Genomic DNA, 19,709 nt, shown 5'->3' with positions numbered 1-19,709 from the left:
TCCTCCTCCTTCCTCCAGACTCCTCCTCCTTTCTTCACTATCCTCTTCCTCCCTCCAGACTCCTCCTCCTTTCTTCACTGTCCTCTTCCTCCCTCCAGACTCCCCTCCTTTCTTTCACAGTCCTCTTCCTCCCTCCAGACTCCTTTCTTCACAGTCCTCTTCCTTCCTCCAGACTCCTCTATTGTCCTCCTCCTCCCTCCAGACTTCTCCTTTCTTCACTGTCCTCTTCCTCCCTCCAGAATCCTCCTCCTTTCTTCACTGTCCTCTTCCTTCCTCCAGACTCCTGTATTGTCCTCCTCCCTCCAGACTCCTCCTTTCTTCACTGTCCTCTTCCTCCCTCCAGACTCCCCTCCTTTCTTTCACAGTCCTCTTCCTTCCTACAGACTCCTCTGTTGTCCTCCTCCTCCCTCCAGACTCCTCCTTTCTTCACTATCCTCTTCCTCCCTCCAGAATCCTGCTCCTTTCTTGACTGTCCTCTTCCTTCCTCCAGACTCCTCTGTTGTTGTCCTCCTCCTCCATCCAGACTCCTCCTCCTTTCTTCACTGTCTTCTTCCTTCCTCCAGACTCCTCTGTTGTTGTCCTCCTCCTTTCTTCACTGTCCTCCTCCCTCCAGTCTCCTCCTCCTTTCTTCACTGTCCTCTTCCTTCCTCCAGACTCCGCTGTTGTTGTCCTCCTCCTCCCTCCAGATTCCTTCTTTCTTCACAGTCCTCTTCCTTCCTCCAGACTCCTCTATTGTCCTCCTCCCTCCAGACTCCTCCTCCTTTCTTCACTGTCATCTTCCTTCCTCAGACTCCTCTGTTGTTGTCCTCCTCCTTCCTCCAGACTCCTCCTCCTTTCTTCACTGTCCTCTTCCTCCCTCCAGACTCCCCTCCTTTCTTTCACAGTCCTCTTCCTTCCTCCAGACTCCACTGTTGTCCTCCTCCTCCCTCCAGACTCCTCCTTTCTTCACTGTCCTCTTCCTTCCTCCAGACTCCTCTGTTGTTGTCCTCCTCCTCCCTCCAGATTCCTCTATTGTCCTCTTCCCTCCAGATTCCTCCTCCTTTCTTCACAGTCCTCTTCTTTCCTCCAGACTCCTCTATTGTCCTCTTCCCTCCAGACTCCTCCTTTCTTCACTGTCCTCTTGCTCCCTCCAGACTCCTCCTCCTTTCTTCACTGTCCTCTTCCTCCCTCCAGACTCCCCTCCTTTCTTTCACAGTCCTCTTCCTCCCTCCAGACTCCTTTCTTCACAGTCCTCTTCCTTCCTCCAGACTCCTCTATTGTCCTCCTCCTCCCTCCAGACTTCTCCTTTCTTCACTGTCCTCTTCCTCCCTCCAGAATCCTCCTCCTTTCTTCACTGTCCTCTTCCTTCCTCCAGACTCCTGTATTGTCCTCCTCCCTCCAGACACCGCCTTTCTTCACTGTCCTCTTCCTCCCTCCAGATTCCCCTCCTTTCTTTCACAGTCCTCTTCCTTCCTACAGACTCCTCTGTTGTCCTCCTCCTCCCTCCAGACTCCTCCTTTCTTCACTATCCTCTTCCTCCCTCCAGAATCCTGCTCCTTTCTTCACTGTCCTCTTCCTTCCTCCAGACTCCTCTGTTGTTGTCCTCCTCCTCCATCCAGACTCCTCCTCCTTTCTTCACTGTCTTCTTCCTTCCTCCAGACTCCTCTGTTGTTGTCCTCCTCCTTTCTTCACTGTCCTCCTCCCTCCAGTCTCCTCCTCCTTTCTTCACTGTCCTCTTCCTTCCTCCAGACTCCTCTGTTGTTGTCCTTCTCCTCCCTCCAGATTCCTTTCTTCACAGTCCTCTTCCTTCCTCCAGACTCCTCTATTGTCCTCCTCCCTCCAGACTCCTCCTCCTTTCTTCACTGTCATCTTCCTTCCTCAGACTCCTCTGTTGTTGTCCTCCATCTTCCTCCAGACTCCTCCTCCTTTCTTCACTGTCCTCTTCCTCCCTCCAGACTCCCCTCCTTTCTTTCACAGTCCTCTTCCTTCCTCCAGACTCCACTGTTGTCCTCCTCCTCCCTCCAGACTCCTCCTTTCTTCACTGTCCTCTTCCTTCCTCCAGACTCCTCTGTTGTTGTCCTCCTCCTCCCTCCAGATTCCTCTATTGTCCTCTTCCCTCCAGATTCCTCCTCCTTTCTTCACAGTCCTCTTCTTTCCTCCAGACTTCTCTATTGTCCTCCTCCCTCCAGACTCCTCCTTTCTTCACTGTCCTCTTGCTCCCTCCAGACTCCTCCTCCTTTCTTCACTGTCCTCTTCCTCCCTCCAGACTCCCCTCCTTTCTTTCACAGTCCTCTTCCTTCCTCCAGACTCCTCTGTTGCCCTCCTCCTCCCTCCAGACCCCTCCTTTCTTCACTGTCCTCTTCCTTCCTCCAGACTCCTGTTGTTGTCCTCCTCCTTTCTTTGGTGTCCTCTTCCTTCCTCCAGACTCCTGTTGTTGTCCTCCTCCTTTCTTCACTTGTCCTCTTCCTTCCTACAGACTCCTCAGTTGTCCTCCTCCAGACACCTGTCCTCCACTAAACATATCGTCCTCCCAAATACTTTTCTGTACTGATCCAAACCCATCTGTCCCCATCAGACTCCTCTATTTCAGACTATCCCATCACATTCAAACTCCTCTGTGCTTCTTCAGTCCCTTTTGACCAGACTCCTGATGATGATCATAATGGACAGTGGATTGTTCTGCACTCCTGACTCTGCTGATTTCTGGCTGCTCCATCTCTTTTTAGGGTGTAGTGAGCTGCTGCGGGGCGTCCTCCGGATGAATAGCAGAAAGTCCTCCCCGTTTTCATCCTGCTGTGTTGGGTGTCACTATCAGGTAAGTGATAACAGCCGGGTGCGAGCTCTGTGAGGTGACACTTCACATGGGTGGGGCACAGAAGTGACCATGCTACTGACAAGGGGAGAGCGGCGGGACCACAGGAGGAGGGTGGTGAAGGCAGCAGGAGGGGACAGCGAGAGTGGCAGGAGGGTGGTGGGTGCAGCAGGAGAGGCAGCGAGGATGGCAGGAGGGTGGTGAGCGCAGCAGGAGGGGGCAGCGAGGATGGCAGGAGGGTGGTGAGCGCAGCAGGAGGGGGCAGCGAGGATGGCAGGAGGGTGGTGAGCGCAGCAGGAGGGGGCAGCGAGGATGGCAGGAGGGTGGTGAGCGCAGCAGGAGGGGGCAGCGAGGATGGCAGGAGGGTGGTGAGCGCAGCAGGAGGGGGCAGCGAGGATGGCAGGAGGGTGGTGAGCGCAGCAGGAGGGGGCAGCGAGGATGGCAGGAGGGTGGTGAGCGCAGCAGGAGGGGGCAGCGAGGATGGCAGGAGGGTGGTGAGCGCAGCAGGAGGGAACAGCGAGGATGGAAGGAGGGTGGTGAGCGCAGCAGGAGGGGGCAGCGAGGATGGCAGGAGGGTGGTGAGCGCAGCAGGAGGGAACAGCGAGGATGGAAGGAGGGTGGTGAGCGCAGCAGGAGGGGGCAGCGAGGATGGAAGGAGGGTGGTGAGCGCAGCAGAAGGGGACAGCGAGGATGGAAGGAGGGTGGTGAGCGCAGCAGGAGGGGGCAGCGAGGATGGCAGGAGGGTGGTGAGCGCAGCAGGAGGGGGCAGCGAGGATGGCAGGAGGGTGGTGAGCGCAGCAGGAGGGGGCAGCGAGGATGGCAGGAGGGTGGTGAGCGCAGGAGGGGGCAGCGAGGATGGCAGGAGGGTGGTGAGCGCAGCAGAAGGGGACAGCGAGGATGGAAGGAGGGTGGTGAGCGCAGCAGGAGGGGGCAGCGAGGATGGCAGGAGGGTGGTGAGCGCAGCAGGAGGGGGCAGCGAGGATGGCAGGAGGGTGGTGAGCGCAGCAGGAGGGGGCAGCGAGGATGGCAGGAGGGTGGTGAGCGCAGCAGAAGGGGACAGCGAGGATGGAAGGAGGGTGGTGAGCGCAGCAGGAGGGGGCAGCGAGGATGGCAGGAGGGTGGTGAGCGCAGCAGGAGGGAACAGCGAGGATGGAAGGAGGTTGGTGAGCGCAGCAGGAGGGGGCAGCGAGGATGGCAGGAGGGTGGTGAGCACAGCAGAAGGGGACAGCGAGGACAGGAGGAGGGTGGTGAAGGCAGCAGGAGGGGGCAGCGAGGATGGCAGGAGGGTGGTGAGCACAGCAAAAGGGGGCAGCGAGGACGGCAGGAGGAGGGTGGTGAGCACAGCAGAAGGGGGCAGCGAGGACAGCAGGAGGGTGGTGAAGGCAGCAGGAGGGGACAGCGAGGACAGAAGGAGGGTGGTGAGCGCAGCAGGAGGGGGCAGCGAGGATGGCAGGAGGGTGGTGAGCGCAGGAGGGGGCAGCGAGGATGGCAGGAGGGTGGTGAGCACAGCAGAAGGGGACAGCGAGGACAGAAGGAGGAGGGTGGTGAGCACAGCAGAAGGGGACAGCGAGGACGGAAGGAGGAGGGTGGTGAGCGCAGCAGGAGGGGGCAGCGAGGACAGGAGGAGGGTGGTGAGAACAGCAGAAGGGGCAGCGAGGACGGCAGGAGGGTGGTGAGCGTAGCAGAAGGGAGCAGCGAGGACGGAAGGAGGAGGGTGGTGAGAGCAGCAGGAGGGGGCAGCGAGGATGGAAGGAGGAGGGTGGTGAGCGCAGCAGGAGGGGGCGAGGACGGCAGGAGGGTGGTGAGCGCAGCAGAAGGGGGCAGCGAGGACGGCAGGAGGGTGGTGAGCGTAGCAGGAGGGGGCAGCGAGGACGGCAGGAGGAGGGTGGTGAGCGCAGCAGGAGGGGGCAGCGAGGACGGAAGGAGGAGGGTGGTGAGCGCAGCAGGAGGGGGCAGCGAGGACGGCAGGAGGGTGGTGAGCGCAGCAGGAGGGGGCAGCGAGGATGGCAGGAGGGTGGTGAGCACAGCAGAAGGGGCAGAGAGGATGGCAGGAGGGTGGTGAGCACAGCAGAAGGGGGCAGCGAGGATGGCAGGAGGGTGGTGAGCACAGCAGAAGAGGACAGCGAGGACAGAAGGAGGAGGGTAGTGAGCACAGCAGAAGGGGACAGCGAGGACGGAAGGAGGAGGGTGGTGAGCACAGCAGAAGGGGACAGCGAGGACGGCAGGAGGGTGGTGAGCACAGCAGAAGGGAGCAGCGAGGACGGAAGGAGGAGGGTGGTGAGCGCAGCAGGAGGGGGCAGCGAGGACGGCAGGAGGGTGGTTAGTGCAGCAGGAGGGGGCAGCGAGAACGGCAGGAGGAGGGTGGTGAGCACAGCAGAAGGGGACAGCGAGGACGGAAGGAGGAGGGTGGTGGTGAGCACAGCAGGAGGGGGCAGCGAGGACGGCAGGAGGGTGGTGAGCGCAGCAGGAGGGGGCAGCGAGGATGGCAGGAGGGTGGTGAGCGCAGCAGAAGGGGGCAGCGAGGACGGCAGGAGGGTGGTGAGGGCAGCAGAAGGGGGCAGCGAGGACGGCAGGAGGAGGGTGGTGAGCACAGCAGAAGGGGACAGCGAGGACGGAAGGAGGGTGGTGAGCGCAGCAGGAGGGGGCAGCGAGGATGGCAGGAGGGTGGTGAGCGCAGCAGAAGGGGCAGCGAGGACGGCAGGAGGGTGGTGAGCACAGCAGAAGGGAGCAGCGAGGATGGAAGGAGGAGGGTGGTGAGCGCAGCAGGAGGGGGCAGCGAGGACGGCAGGAGGGTGGTTAGTGCAGCAGGAGGGGGCAGCGAGGACGGCAGGAGGAGGGTGGTGAGCACAGCAGAAGGGGGCAGCGAGGATGGTGAGCACAGCAGAAGGGGACAGCGAGGACGGAAGGAGGAGGGTAGTGAGCACAGCAGAAGGGGACAGCGAGGACGGAAGGAGGAGGGTGGTGAGCACAGGAGAAGGGGACAGCGAGGACGGCAGGAGGGTGGTGAGCACAGCAGAAGGGAGCAGCGAGGACGGCAGGAGGATGGTGAGTGCAGCAGAAGGGGACAGCGAGGACGGAAGGAGGGTGGTAAGCGCAGCAGGAGGGGGCAGCGAGGATGGCAGGAGGGTGGTGAGCACAACAGAAGGGGGCAGCGAGGACGGCAGGAGGGTGGTGAGCACAGCAGAAGGGGACAGCGAGGACGGAAGGAGGAGGGTGGTGAGCGCAGCAGGAGGGGGCAGCGAGGATGGCAGGAGGGTGGTGAGAGCAGCAGGAGGGGGCAGCAAGGATGGCAGGAGGGTGGCGAGCGCAGCAGGAGGGGGCAGCGAGGATAGCAGGACGGTGGCAGCGAGGATAGCAGGAGGGTGGCGAGCGCAGGAGGGGGAAAAGAGGATGGCAGGAGGAGAGTGGTGAGTGAAGGAGGGAGCAGCGAGGATGGCATGAGGAGGTCGGCGAGAGTGGCAGGAGGAGGGTGGTGGGTGCAGCAGGAGAGGCAGCGAGAAGGTCGGCAAGGGTGACAGGAGGAAGCAGTGAGGATGGCAGGAGGGTGGTGAGCGCAGCAGTAGGGGCAGAGAGGATGGCAGGTCGGCGAGGACAGCAGGAGGGTGGTGGGTGCAGCAGGAGGCAGTGAGAAGGCCAGCAAGGGTGACAGGAGGAGGCAGCGAGGACGGCAGGAGGAAGGCGGTATCGAGAGGGCGGCAGGGGGATGGCTGTGAGGAGAATAGTGTAATACTGTGAGCATGTAAATGGTTACTCAGAAAGAGAAGTGGTACAGCGTGGTGTCCTTATGTGAAGAATACTGGAGATATAATCTCATACCAATAATTTGTATCCTATGTGGCATGGGATTATAAGACCCCCTTCAGTGTGCAGCTAGCTCAGCAGGTTAATAAAGCCTGAAAGGCTGTGAGTGACAGATCTCATACCTTGATTCAGCTCAGAGCAGAACAAAAGGCTTGCTGCCGTGTGGATAATAATAATCTTTATATAGCGCCAACATATTCCGCTGCGCTTTACAGTTTAACGTTTCAAACACAAGTCATAAATAACGTTAACAATACAATAATGAAAGCAAATAATCCGCCCCTGCTGGTGAGAGCGTACACTCTACAGTGAGGTGGGGGAGATACAGAGTACAGGGGTGTATATACAATGGTGTATTTACAATGAAGGTCCAGCCATCTTGTGGGAGTGAGGGATGGATGGAGATAGTGAATGGGCTACACACGCACACTTACACATATAATGACTGTGATTAGTGAATGTGATAGGCCGCTCTGAACAAATGTGTTTTGAGGGAGCGCCTAAAACTATGTAAATTGTGGATAGTCCTAATTTCTTGGGGTAGAGCATTCCAGAGTATAGGAGCAGCACGGGAGAAGTCTTGGAGTCGGGAGTGGGAGGTACGGATTAGTGCAGAGGTTAGTCGAAAGTCGTTTGCAGAACGCAGCGATCGGCTAGGCCAATAGACAGAAATGAGGGAGGAGATGTAGGGGGGTGCTGCACTGTGGAGAGCTTTGTGGGTGACAACAAGTACTGTGAATTGGATCCTATAATGAATGGGCAGCCAATGTAACGACTGGCGAAGAGCGGACGCGTCCGAGTACCGATTAGCCAGATGGACGACCCTGGCTGCTGCATTAAGTATGGACTGGAGAGGAGATAGTCAAGTGACGGGGAGGCCAATTAATAGAGCGTTGCAGTAATCCAGGCGGGAGTGGATCAATGGGATGAAACTGAATGGAAGGAGACACAGATTAGATATTAGAAAAAGCTTTATGACAGTTAGAGTGATCAATGAGTGGAACAGGCTGCCACGAGAAGTTGTGAGTTCTCCTTCAATGGAAGTCTTCAAACAGAGGCTGGACAGACATCTGACTGGAATGATTTAGCGAATCCTGCTCTGCAGGGGGTTGGACCAGATGGCCTAGGAGGTCCCTTCCAACTCTACAATTCTATGATTCTATGGAACAGTGTTAACATCAAGTATCGCACGCATTTTCCTTCTACATGGTCATAGCAGGCGGTGTCCAACAGTTAACACAAACAGTACTTCCACTTTCCCAGTGCGTTTTCCACAAACTAGTTTGTTACAGCTTGTGCTAGTTTTAGTTGTTTTCGTTGCATCTTCCAACTCCACATTTTCGACGCTTGCAGATTTCTTGTCCTTTTGTTTGTGGTTCAGACATTGCGGATGATGGGCCACTTCTTCTGACTCATTTTCAGATAAATTCTGAAGACATTTCAAAATTTCATCACTTGTCAGACCCCTCTGCTTACTCATGCTTCAAATATACGTCGCAAAAAGGGACTTGTAAGATCGCAGAAGTAATAAAACGACACTGTACAAACACGCAGAGTTGTAGCTTCAACTGTAATGTTTGCTACTGAAGTGCAGACAGAAATCGCTACAAGAGACAGGGATCAAACATGTTCAGACAAAACAAAATGCTGAATCATCCCTGATGTCATGATCCAAGGTGGATCTGACAAGTAAATGGACAAAGTGAACTTTTTTTCCTGTGGCTTGGTGCCAAAGTGGGTTGATTGCCCCCGGTGGCCATTAGAATTATTACACGTGGTGTCGTTTGTTCTAACTTGCCCCGGTGGTGGTGAGTGGTATCGCACTTTAGTTCTTTGGTTTAATGTGCACGTAATTACAAATCAGGTGTGACGCTCTATAAAAGAGTGTCAGGTGTGTTGATCAGTGTTGGTGATAGTTAGTCATTTATAAGGAAGCTTGGGTGAAAGATGGAGCTGAGCTAGAGTCCTGGGCAGCCCAGCCAGAGGGGACGAGTGGCAGCTTTGGAGTCTGCAAGGAGTACTGGCATGGATTGGTGGAGTCCAACGATGTGGTCTGCAAGAAGGGCTGGCATGGCGTGGTGGAGTCGCAGTTTATGGTGTCAGCAGGAGGTGCTTGCATGGCTTGGTGGAGTGGCGACTATGGTGAGAGTTGCACTCAGCATGCTGGACTTGGTTGCTGAAAACTGGACTCAAGCATGCTGGACTTATTGGCAGAAAAGTTGAACTCAAGCATGCTGGACTTTTTGGCAGAAGCTGGACTCATCTTTGGGACTCTGTTACTGGACAGCTGCAACTGGTGGTGGACTCTGCTCCAAGGCTGCACTATGGTGATGGATCCGGTTATGGTGATGGATCCGATTGAAGATGCATGCAGGTGGTGGGCTCTGTTGCAGGGAGCATAAGCAGAGCAAAGCTAAGTGGTGTTCCCCTGTATTGTCATTTTCCCTTATGTGTTTAGTGCAGTGGTGGGATTAGTTTCCGCACCGACCAATTCCCTAGTGAGGGTTTAGGTGCAGGGCGAGTCAGGGTTTGAGGTACTCGTGCGTCGCCCGGTGCGGAACCGGCATAGGGAACGTTAGGAATGCAGGGACACTGGCTCAGGGGAGCTCAGGAGGTCTCCACGTCCCTATTCCCTATCGCAGGGCCCACCATTGTTATTGTTACCCAGGTTTCCCCTTTATTATTTAAATTCACCTTACTGGAGGCGGGGTTTCCAGACTACTGTTTTATAACGTGTATTACCTAAATTCGCCAGTTGGAGGCGGTGTATCCAGATGCACGTTTTATTATTTAAATTCGCCCTACTAGAGGCGGTGTATCCAGGGTCACGCGTGTCACGGGTTCGCCTTGCGGTACTCGCTGCGTCCAGACACACGTGACCGTGACACCTGATATGCAAAGATACAATTACACTCTACAACTAGGGAGAAGCACTGTGATTTTCTGTACTCTAATATTAGGTGTCTTGCCTACTACTTCTTTTATGTATGGGGTAAAATTGACCCCTTCAGTACTTATAGGTATGAATTGTAAAATCCGGGCTCCTGAAAAAGTTACATTTCATTTTTGTGTCCTAAAATATACACTACCATGAATAAATAAAAGTCACAAAAAGTCAGAACTCATTTGTTAAAATTTTAGAAATCATAGGAAAAATAGCAAAAGGGTCAAAATGACCCCTCCGGTAGTTCTAGTGTTAATGAAACGGTTTTCCTGTGCGTACCTCAACCACAGCTGAGCGAGTAAACCCTACAATTGGGAGCATGGGTACGAATCCCGAGGGGCAGAGATACCGCAAGTCCTGGATGGAAGCAACTGCAGGAGCGAAAGTCAACATGGTGGAGTTGATAAAGCAACGGATGCAGGCTGATCTCCAGCAGCAAAAGATATGCAGCAGCATCAACAGCAGTGGCAAAAGCTGCATCAGCAGTGACAACAGCAGCAGATAGAACTCCTAGCCTAGGCGATCCGTTGCAGGGCAACCGACCCACCTCCAGGTCGAAGTGATGACTCACAAGTGAGGAAGACAGTAAGGAGAGCCTCAAAAAAGATGACCCCTGGTGATGACGTCGAGGCGTTCTTAAATGTGTTGGAAAGGGTGGTGGAACAGGAGAAATTGCTTCCGAAGCAGCAGGTGAAGGCTCTGGCATCATATTTATCAGGGGAGCCACAAAAGGCCTATTATGGCCTTGAAGGTTGCAAAAAGATTCCGCCAAGTTGAAAACTGAGATCTTGGTGCGCTTAGGAGTGACTGTCAGAGCGCAATGGATGCACCACTGGGCCTATTCCAGTGGCAAAACTCCCCAGACCCAAATGTTTGACCTCCTACACCTGGTCCAAAAGTGGTTGCAACCTGAATCTTCCTCCCCAGCGCAGATGGTGGAGAGAGTCTTCATGGACAGGTTCATATAGTCCCCTCCAAGGCCGGTGCAATCCTGGGTTTTCCAGGGAGATCTCTGTAATGCCGATGACCTGGTAGGCCTGGTGAAAGGTACCAGGCAGTCGAGAGTTCCTTGGGGAAGCAAGGGGTTCCCAAAGTGGGGCCGACACCATAAAGAGGGGAGCTAGAGTCACATCTGGGGGCGTCCAAGAGCCCAGGAGGCATCCGAGTTGTTGCCAAAAGCTCTAACAATGCAATTTGTTGGAGGTGTCATTCCCAGGTCACATAGCTGCCCGTTGCCCCATGACCACCGAGCCAGTGGACTGCAGCACAGGACGGCGCTGCTCTTATTTTGCATATCCTGCCTGCAGTGCTGTCCCTCAGTCAAGCGAGGGACCGCAGGCATGTCCCGTATCAGTGAATGGAGTGCAAATGACTGGCCTGTTGGGCTTGAGGAATTTGGTAACCGTAGTAAGGGCCACAATTCCTCATCGGCTAATTCTTGGGAAGTTGGTGGGCGTCTACTATATCCATGGGGACGCAAAGGACTACCTTGTGGCCCGAGTGGTCAGACACAAAATGTGGCACAGAGTCCCATGAGGTGGGCGTAGTCAAGGACCTATTGCACCCTGTTATAATAAGGTGGGACTTTCCATTGTTTTGTAACTTGTGGGGTTGAGGACATCTGGTTGCCCGGATAACAGCCAGGTCGCTCCTAAAGAATCCTGACGATGAGGATGAGGAAGCATCCATGGAGGCCAACATCTCTGAGCTGGAGGTGTCCGAGGGAAACTTTGGAACTGCACAACTCAGGGATTTAACTCTAAAGGGCGCATTTGATAATGTGACGGTACTTAATGGTGTTGCTCAAAGCCAGTGGCTGACCTCCGATATATGTATTTTGCCATGAATGGGGAGTTACTATATTGGGTCACCAAGCTGAGAGGGGAGGTAATCAAGCAGTTACTGTAGCCAGGGCCGTCCAGACACAAGGTGTTAGATATGGCCCATACTCATGTGTTAGGTAATCATCTGCGGGTAGAAAAAAACCCAGGAACGGATCCTCCAGAAGTCCTACTGACCCAGTAGTCACCAAGAATTTGTGGTTCTTTTGTAGGTCCTGTCGTACTTGCCAGCTTTCATAGCCCTTTAGTGAAATTGTCCATCATTGAGGTGCCATAGTCATGGATCTAGTGGAACCCCTCGTCAAGTCTGTGTCACAACTCAGCTGTCGGGTGACCCGGGACCAGGCGCTCCTTCCCTGGCACTAACACTAAGAGGGCACCCTAGCTTGCCCTATTCCCCAGAACACTTCTGAAGGTGAAGAAGCCAGGGCCTCCACCCTCTTCTGAATCAGCCCTTAGTCTGTTCTCTTCCCCCACCCAGGGAAGAATGGAGCTGCCATGCACCGCAGTACACAAACCCAACAAACAAGGCAACACAAACAAGGGTAAACTGAAAATACCACGCATACAAATATTCACTCACATATAACCGAGGAATGCACCGGGGAGTGGAGGACGGGGAAAAGCCATAGTAAGAGGAGGGAAGGGAATTACCACACTTACAAACCCACGCAACAGTCACTGGTAAATCTATCAGGTTGTACTCAGATCATAGAGCATGAAATTCTGACGGAGCCTCATATCCAGGTAAACTTGAAGCCGAATCGGATTCCCGAAGTACCCCAAGCGGTGATCTCGAAAGAGGTGAAGAGAATGCTGAGCCTTGGAGTCATCGTGGAATCCAAGATTGGCTGGTCCAGTCCATTAGTCTTAGTGCCAAACCAGATGGAGAATGGTGGTTTTGCTATGACTATAGGAAGCTGAATCAGGTCTCCAAGTTCGATACATACCCAATGCCCCGTGTCGATGAATTGATTGAAAGGCTAGGGGCTGGCCCGGTACATTACCACCCAGGGGCCAGCCTGGTACATTACCACCCTTGACCTCACAAAAGGGTATTAGCAAATTCCCATGTCCCAAGACACCAAGTAGAAGACTGCCTTCTCCATGCCAGATGGATGCTTATAGTACACAAGGATGCCGTTTGAGTTACAAGGAGCTCCAGCCACATTCCAGAAAGGCATGGACCGGATTCCTAGCTCCCCAAAAGAGGTACACAGTGGTCTACCTAGATGACATCGTGATCTTCAGCCAGAATTGGGGAAGCCATCTGAGCAAACTCCAAGCGATACTTGATGCTCTACGGAAGGTGGGGTTTCTATAAACCTGAAGAAATATGCCAAGGAAATGGAGGAAGCTAAATACTTGGGCTGTGTCCTGGGCAGAGGCAAAATAAAGCCCCAAATAAATAAAGTTTATGTGATAGAGAGTTGGCCACAACCCCTCTCAAAGAAGCAGGTCAGAGCGTTGCTGGTCATTGTGGATTATTACCGCCAGTTTATCCCTAACTATGCCATGATAGCCACCCCTCTGACGGACCTCCTTACAAGGGACAAAGTCGCCTATGGCTAAGTGGTCTCCAGAAGCTGAGACTGCCTTCCAGGAACTGAAGCTAGGCCCTGTGTAACAGCCGGTGCTGGTAGCACCTAATTTCTCCAAGGAGCTTGTGGTCCAGACGGACACGTCAGATGTCAGGCTGGCTGCTGTCTAGAGGTGAACGGGGAAGAGCACCCCATAATGAGTCTGAGTCGGAAGTTGTCATCCTGTGCGAATTCCTCCATAGTGCAGAAGGAACGCTTGGCCATCAAGTGGGCGTTGGACTCTCTTAGATACTAACTCTTAGGAAGTTTAGGCTAGTGTCAAGACCATGCCCCACTATGGTGGAAGAGGGAGAAGAAAGGGGACAATGCTTGATTGACCAGGTGGTTCCTAGCACTTCAGGATTTAGCTTCCATGTAGAGCACAGCCAAGGGAAACTGAATGGCAGTGCTGACGCTAGTGATGGGCAGTCCGGCTCTTTTTGGTGATCTGGCTCTCATGGCTCCGCTCACCAAAAAGAGCCGGCTTACATGTGCAGGCTTCTGAAACTCCGCCCACTTTCTATTAACCAGTTTGCTGAGTGGGCAGAGTTTTGTCCGGGTGGGCGGAGTTACGCCTGCTGCACATAGGGATTTTAGGCCCAGTGAGAGCCATTCAGGGATTTTAGTCTCTCACTGGAGTGCCGGCTCCCATAGTTCACAGCAGGGAGCCGGCTCTTTCGACTGACACATGACTAGCTGACGCCCACTGATTGATGGCAGAAGATGCCAAGCTCTGGGCAGAGGGCAGGTATGTAAATTGGCTGCTGGACATTGAGGGGAGATGTGTCATGGAGGCTGGTAGCTTCGGTTATGGAAGCCCAGCATAGCATGCTCCAGCACATATAGTGCTTAGAGAGTTAACAGGGCGTATCGGGGCCGGTGGCTTTTACGAGCAGTCATGGGTGAGAACGACTGTACACATAGCCACACACTAGGGGTGTGGTTTCTCAGATAAGATGGAGGCCAAGTGTCTCATTCAGAGTCTGGAGCTGCGCGGATCTCCTGTTGTTGGTCTGTGCCAAGGCCTGAAGAACCGGACACTGTCCTGAGCGGGCGACACCGCGATCCTGTAAGGATCGCTTACCTTGTGCTGTCTGTTTGGCTTCCTGTGCAGTTTATGAAGACTTAATAAACCAGCCTGGACATTTTACTGAAATAGTCTTCCTGTCCCTTCCTCATCCCTACACTGATCACTGTATATGTAGATACTGCACCGTGCGCCCGAGGCAACATGATGCACACGACCATTTATCGGATTAACTTCCAATACTACCGGGGCTGGTTTCTGGCCTGATATAACCCTATATATCCAACGAGGAACTGGAGGCAGTCCTACCGGGCAGGCAGCACTGCTTCACTGGGGCTAGTGAAAGGGGTCCCTGAGCCTGTCAGGGTTGTGAGCGAGTGGGGTGCCTCCCTGGACTCGTGTGACACCGTACCAAGCTAGCTGTGTCAGCGCGGCGAGGGCCCCGCGGTGAGTGGGCGGCCCTTTCTCTATTAATCGGTTGAGGGGCGGTGATAGTGGGCTAACTCTTCCTCTATTGGTCACATCCTGCTGTGGGCGGGGTCTCCGGTATCTAGGTGCCGGGGGCGGAGCTGTAATGAGCGTGCCAGCACTTCCTCTTCCACTATTGGTCACATCCTGCTGTGGGCGGGGTCTCCGGTCTCTAGGTGACGGGGGCGGAGCTGTAATGAGCGTGCCAGCACTTCCTCTTCCACTATTGGTCACATCCTGCTGTGGGCGGGGTCTCCGGTCTCTAGGTGACGGGGGCGGAGCTGTAATGAGCGTGCCAGCACTTCCTCTTCCACTATTGGTCACATCCTGCTGTGGGCGGGGTCTCCGGTATCTAGGTGCCGGGGGCGGAGCTGTAATGAGCGTGCCAGCACTTCCTCTTCCACTATTGGTCACATCCTGCTGTGGGCGGGGTCTCCGGTCTCTAGGTGACGGGGGCGGAGCTGTAATGAGCGTGCCAGCACTTCCTCTTCCACTATTGGTCACATCCTGCTGTGGGCGGGGTCTCCGGTCTCTAGGTGACGGGGGCGGAGCTGTAATGAGCGTGCCAGCACTTCCTCTTCCACTATTGGTCACATCCTGCTGTGGGCGGGGTCTCCGGTCTCTAGGTGACGGGGGCGGAGCTGTAATGAGCGTGCCAGCACTTCCTCTTCCACTATTGGTCACATCCTGCTGTGGGCGGGGTCTCCGGTCTCTAGGTGACGGGGGCGGAGCTGTAATGAGCGTGCCAGCACTTCCTCTTCCACTATTGGTCACATCCTGCTGTGGGCGGGGTCTCCGGTCTCTAGGTGACGGGGGCGGGGCTGAGGCTGCGGTGTCTGATCTCACTACAAAGCCTGAGATCAACGGCCGCCGCGAATGTCGGCCCAGATCAGCCGCAGCCCCCGGTACAGCGCGAGTGACGGCCGCCCCGAGGTGAGAGACACCGGGGAAAGAGGGGGGACACGGGGAGCAGTCACCGGGGAAAGAGGGGGGACACGGGGAGTAATCACCGGGGAAAGAGGGGGGACACGGGGAGCAATCACCGGGGAAAGAGGGGAGACACGGGGAGTAATCACCGGGGAAAGAGGGGGGACACGGGGAGCAGTCACCGGGGAAAGAGGGGGGACACGGGGAGTAATCACCGGGGAAAGAGGGGGGACACGGGGAGCAATCACCGGGGAAAGAGGGGGGACACGGGGAGTAATCACCGGGGAAAGAGGGGGGACACGGGGAGCAATCACCGGGGAAAGAGGGGGGACACGGGGAGTAATCACCGGGGAAAGAGGGGGGACACGGGGAGTAATCACCGGGGAAAGAGGGGAGACACGGGGAGTAATCACCGGGGAAAGAGGGGGGACACGGGGAGTAATCACCGGGGAAAGAGGGGAGACACGGGGAGTAATCACCGGGGAAAGAGGGGGGACACGGGGGAGTAATCACCGGGGAAAGAGGGGGGACACGGGGAGCAGTCACCGGGGAAAGAGGGGGGACACGGGGAGTAATCACCGGGGAAAGAGGGGGGACACGGGGAGCAATCACCGGGGAAAGAGGGGGGACACGGGGAGTAATCACCGGGGAAAGAGGGGGGACACGGGGAGTAATCACCGGGGAAAGAGGGGGGACACGGGGAGTAATCACCGGGGAAAGAGGGGGGACACGGGGAGTAATCACCGGGGAAAGAGGGGAGACACGGGGAGTAATCACCGGGGAAAGAGGGGGGACACGGGGGAGTAATCACCGGGGAAAGAGGGGGGACACGGGGAGTAATCACCGGGGAAAGAGGGGAGACACGGGGAGCAATCACCGGGGAAAGAGGGGGGACACGGGGAGTAATCACCGGGGAAAGAGGGGGGACACGGGGGAGTAATCACCGGGGAAAGAGGGGAGACACGGGGAGTAATCACCGGGGAAAGAGGGGAGACACGGGGAGTAATCACCGGGGAAAGAGGGGGGACACGGGGGAGTAATCACCGGGGAAAGAGGGGGGACACGGGGAGCAATCACCGGGGAAAGAAGGGGGACACGGGGAGCAATCACCGGGGAAAGAGGGGGGACACGGGGAGTAATCACCGGGGAAAGAGGGGGGACACGGGGGAGTAATCACCGGGGAAAGAGGGGGGACACGGGGGAGCAATCACCGGGGAAAGAGGGGGGACACGGGGAGTAATCACCGGGGAAAGAGGGGGGACACGGGGAGTAATCACCGGGGAAAGAGGGGGGACACGGGGGAGTAATCACCGGGGAAAGAGGGGGGACACGGGGGAGTAATCACCGGGGAAAGAGGGGGGACACGGGGAGCAATCACCGGGGAAAGAAGGGGGACACGGGGAGCAATCACCGGGGAAAGAAGGGGGACACGGGGAGCAATCACCGGGGAAAGAGGGGGGACACGGGGAGCAATCACCGGGGAAAGAGGGGGGACACGGGGAGTAATCACCGGGGAAAGAGGGGGGACACGGGGAGCAATCACCGGGGAAAGAGGGGGGACACGGGGAGTAATCACCGGGGAAAGAGGGGGGACACGGGGGAGTAATCACCGGGGAAAGAGGGGGGACACGGGGAGCAATCACCGGGGAAAGAAGGGGGACACGGGGAGCAATCACCGGGGAAAGAAGGGGGACACGGGGAGCAATCACCGGGGAAAGAGGGGGGACACGGGGAGTAATCACCGGGGAAAGAAGGGGGACACGGGGAGCAATCACCGGGGAAAGAGGGGGGACACGGGGAGTAATCACCGGGGAAAGAAGGGGGACACGGGGAGCAATCACCGGGGAAAGAGGGGGGACACGGGGAGTAATCACCGGGGAAAGAGGGGGGACACGGGGGAGTAATCACCGGGGAAAGAGGGGGGACACGGGGAGTAATCACCGGGGAAAGAGGGGGGACACGGGGGAGTAATCACCGGGGAAAGAGGGGGGACACGGGGAGCAATCACCGGGGAAAGAAGGGGGACACGGGGAGCAATCACCGGGGAAAGAGGGGGGACACGGGGAGTAATCACCGGGGAAAGAGGGGGGACACGGGGAGCAATCACCGGGGAAAGAGGGGGGACACGGGGGAGCAATCACCGGGGAAAGAGGGGGGACACGGGGAGTAATCACCGGGGAAAGAGGGGGGACACGGGGAGTAATCACCGGGGAAAGAGGGGGGACACGGGGAGTAATCACCGAGGAAAGAGGGGGGACACGGGGAGTAATCACCGGGGAAAGAGGGGGGACACGGGGAGTAATCACCGGGGAAAGAGGGGAGACACGGGGAGTAATCACCGGGGAAAGAGGGGGGACACGGGGGAGCAATCACCGGGGAAAGAGGGGGGACACGGGGAGCAATCACCGGGGAAAGAGGGGGGACACGGGGAGTAATCACCGGGGAAAGAGGGGGGACACGGGGAGCAATCACCGGGGAAAGAGGGGAGACACGGGGAGTAATCACCGGGGAAAGAGGGGGGACACGGGGGAGTAATCACCGGGGAAAGAGGGGGGACACGGGGAGCAATCACCGGGGAAAGAAGGGGGACACGGGGAGCAATCACCGGGGAAAGAGGGGGGACACGGGGAGTAATCACCGGGGAAAGAGGGGGGACACGGGGGAGTAATCACCGGGGAAAGAGGGGGGACACGGGGGAGTAATCACCGGGGAAAGAGGGGGGACACGGGGGAGTAATCACCGGGGAAAGAGGGGGGACACGGGGAGCAATCACCGGGGAAAGAAGGGGGACACGGGGAGCAATCACCGGGGAAAGAGGGGGGACACGGGGGAGCAATCACCGGGGAAAGAGGGGGGACACGGGGAGCAATCACCGGGGAAAGAGGGGGGACACGGGGAGCAATCACCGGGGAAAGAGGGGGGACACGGGGGAGTAATCACCGGGGAAAGAGGGGGGACACGGGGGAGCAATCACCGGGGAAAGAGGGGGGACACGGGGGAGCAATCACCGGGGAAAGAGGGGGGACACGGGGGAGCAATCACCGGGGAAAGAGGGGGGACACGGGGAGCAATCACCGGGGAAAGAAGGGGGACACGGGGAGCAATCACCGGGGAAAGAGGGGGGACACGGGGAGTAATCACCGGGGAAAGAGGGGGGACACGGGGAGTAATCACCGGGGAAAGAGGGGGGACACGGGGAGCAATCACCGGGGAAAGAGGGGGGACACGGGGGAGTAATCACCGGGGAAAGAGGGGGGACACGGGGAGCAATCACCGGGGAAAGAAGGGGGACACGGGGAGCAATCACCGGGGAAAGAGGGGGGACACGGGGGAGCAATCACCGGGGAAAGAGGGGGGACACGGGGAGCAATCACCGGGGAAAGAGGGGGGACACGGGGAGCAATCACCGGGGAAAGAGGGGGGACACGGGGGAGTAATCACCGGGGAAAGAGGGGGGACACGGGGGAGCAATCACCGGGGAAAGAGGGGGGACACGGGGGAGCAATCACCGGGGAAAGAGGGGGGACACGGGGGAGCAATCACCGGGGAAAGAGGGGTGACACGGGGAGTAATCACCGGGGAAAGAGGGGTGACACGGGGGAGCAATCACCGAGGAAAGAGGGGGGACACGGGGGAGCAATCACCGGGGAAAGAGGGGGGACACGGGGGAGCAATCACCGGGGAAAGAGGGGGGACACGGGGAGCAATCACCGGGGAAAGAGGGGGGACACGGGGAGTAATCACCGGGGAAAGAGGGGGGACACGGGGGAGCAATCACCGGGGAAAGAGGGGGGACACGGGGAGCAATCACCGGGGAAAGAGGGGGGACACGGGGAGTAATCACCGAGGAAAGAGGGGGGACACGGGGAATAATCACCGAGGAAAGAGGGGGGACACGGGGAGTAATCACCGGGGAAAGAGGGGAGACACGGGGAGTAATCACCGGGGAAAGAGGGGGGACACGGGGGAGCAATCACCGGGGAAAGAGGGGGGACACGGGGAGCAATCACCGGGGAAAGAGGGGGGACACGGGGAGTAATCACCGGGGAAAGAGGGGGGACACGGGGAGTAATCACCGGGGAAAGAGGGGGGACACGGGGAGCAATCACCGGGGAAAGAGGGGGGACACGGGGGAGTAATCACCGGGGAAAGAGGGGGGACACGGGGAGCAATCACCGGGGAAAGAAGGGGGACACGGGGAGCAATCACCGGGGAAAGAGGGGGGACACGGGGAGTAATCACCGGGGAAAGAGGGGGGACACGGGGAGCAATCACCGGGGAAAGAGGGGGGACACGGGGGAGTAATCACCGGGGAAAGAGGGGGGACACG

General features: G+C 57.1%; 1 protein-coding gene across 2 annotated transcripts in view; it reads left to right on the top strand.

Moving 5' to 3' along the window:
* RAB11FIP4 (RAB11 family interacting protein 4) overlaps nt 1–19,709 on the top strand; it is a 63,687-nt gene that overhangs the window by 32,968 nt on the left and 11,010 nt on the right. The window contains exon 3 of one of the 2 annotated variants that reach the window (XM_073565269.1): nt 2,706–2,794. In XM_073565269.1, coding sequence (XP_073421370.1) covers nt 2,706–2,794 — 89 coding nt within the window. Of the gene's footprint in view, nt 1–2,705; nt 2,795–15,216; nt 15,386–19,709 lie in introns of those variants that run through there. The other variant, XM_073565270.1, reaches the window with a different exon arrangement.

This window comes from Dendrobates tinctorius, unplaced genomic scaffold (assembly GCF_039654945.1).
Source record: "Dendrobates tinctorius isolate UK_male_01 unplaced genomic scaffold, ASM3965494v1 ptg000631l, whole genome shotgun sequence".
Taxonomy (NCBI): Eukaryota; Metazoa; Chordata; class Amphibia; order Anura; family Dendrobatidae; genus Dendrobates; species Dendrobates tinctorius.
This window is presented reverse-complemented; position numbering and strand designations above follow the sequence as displayed.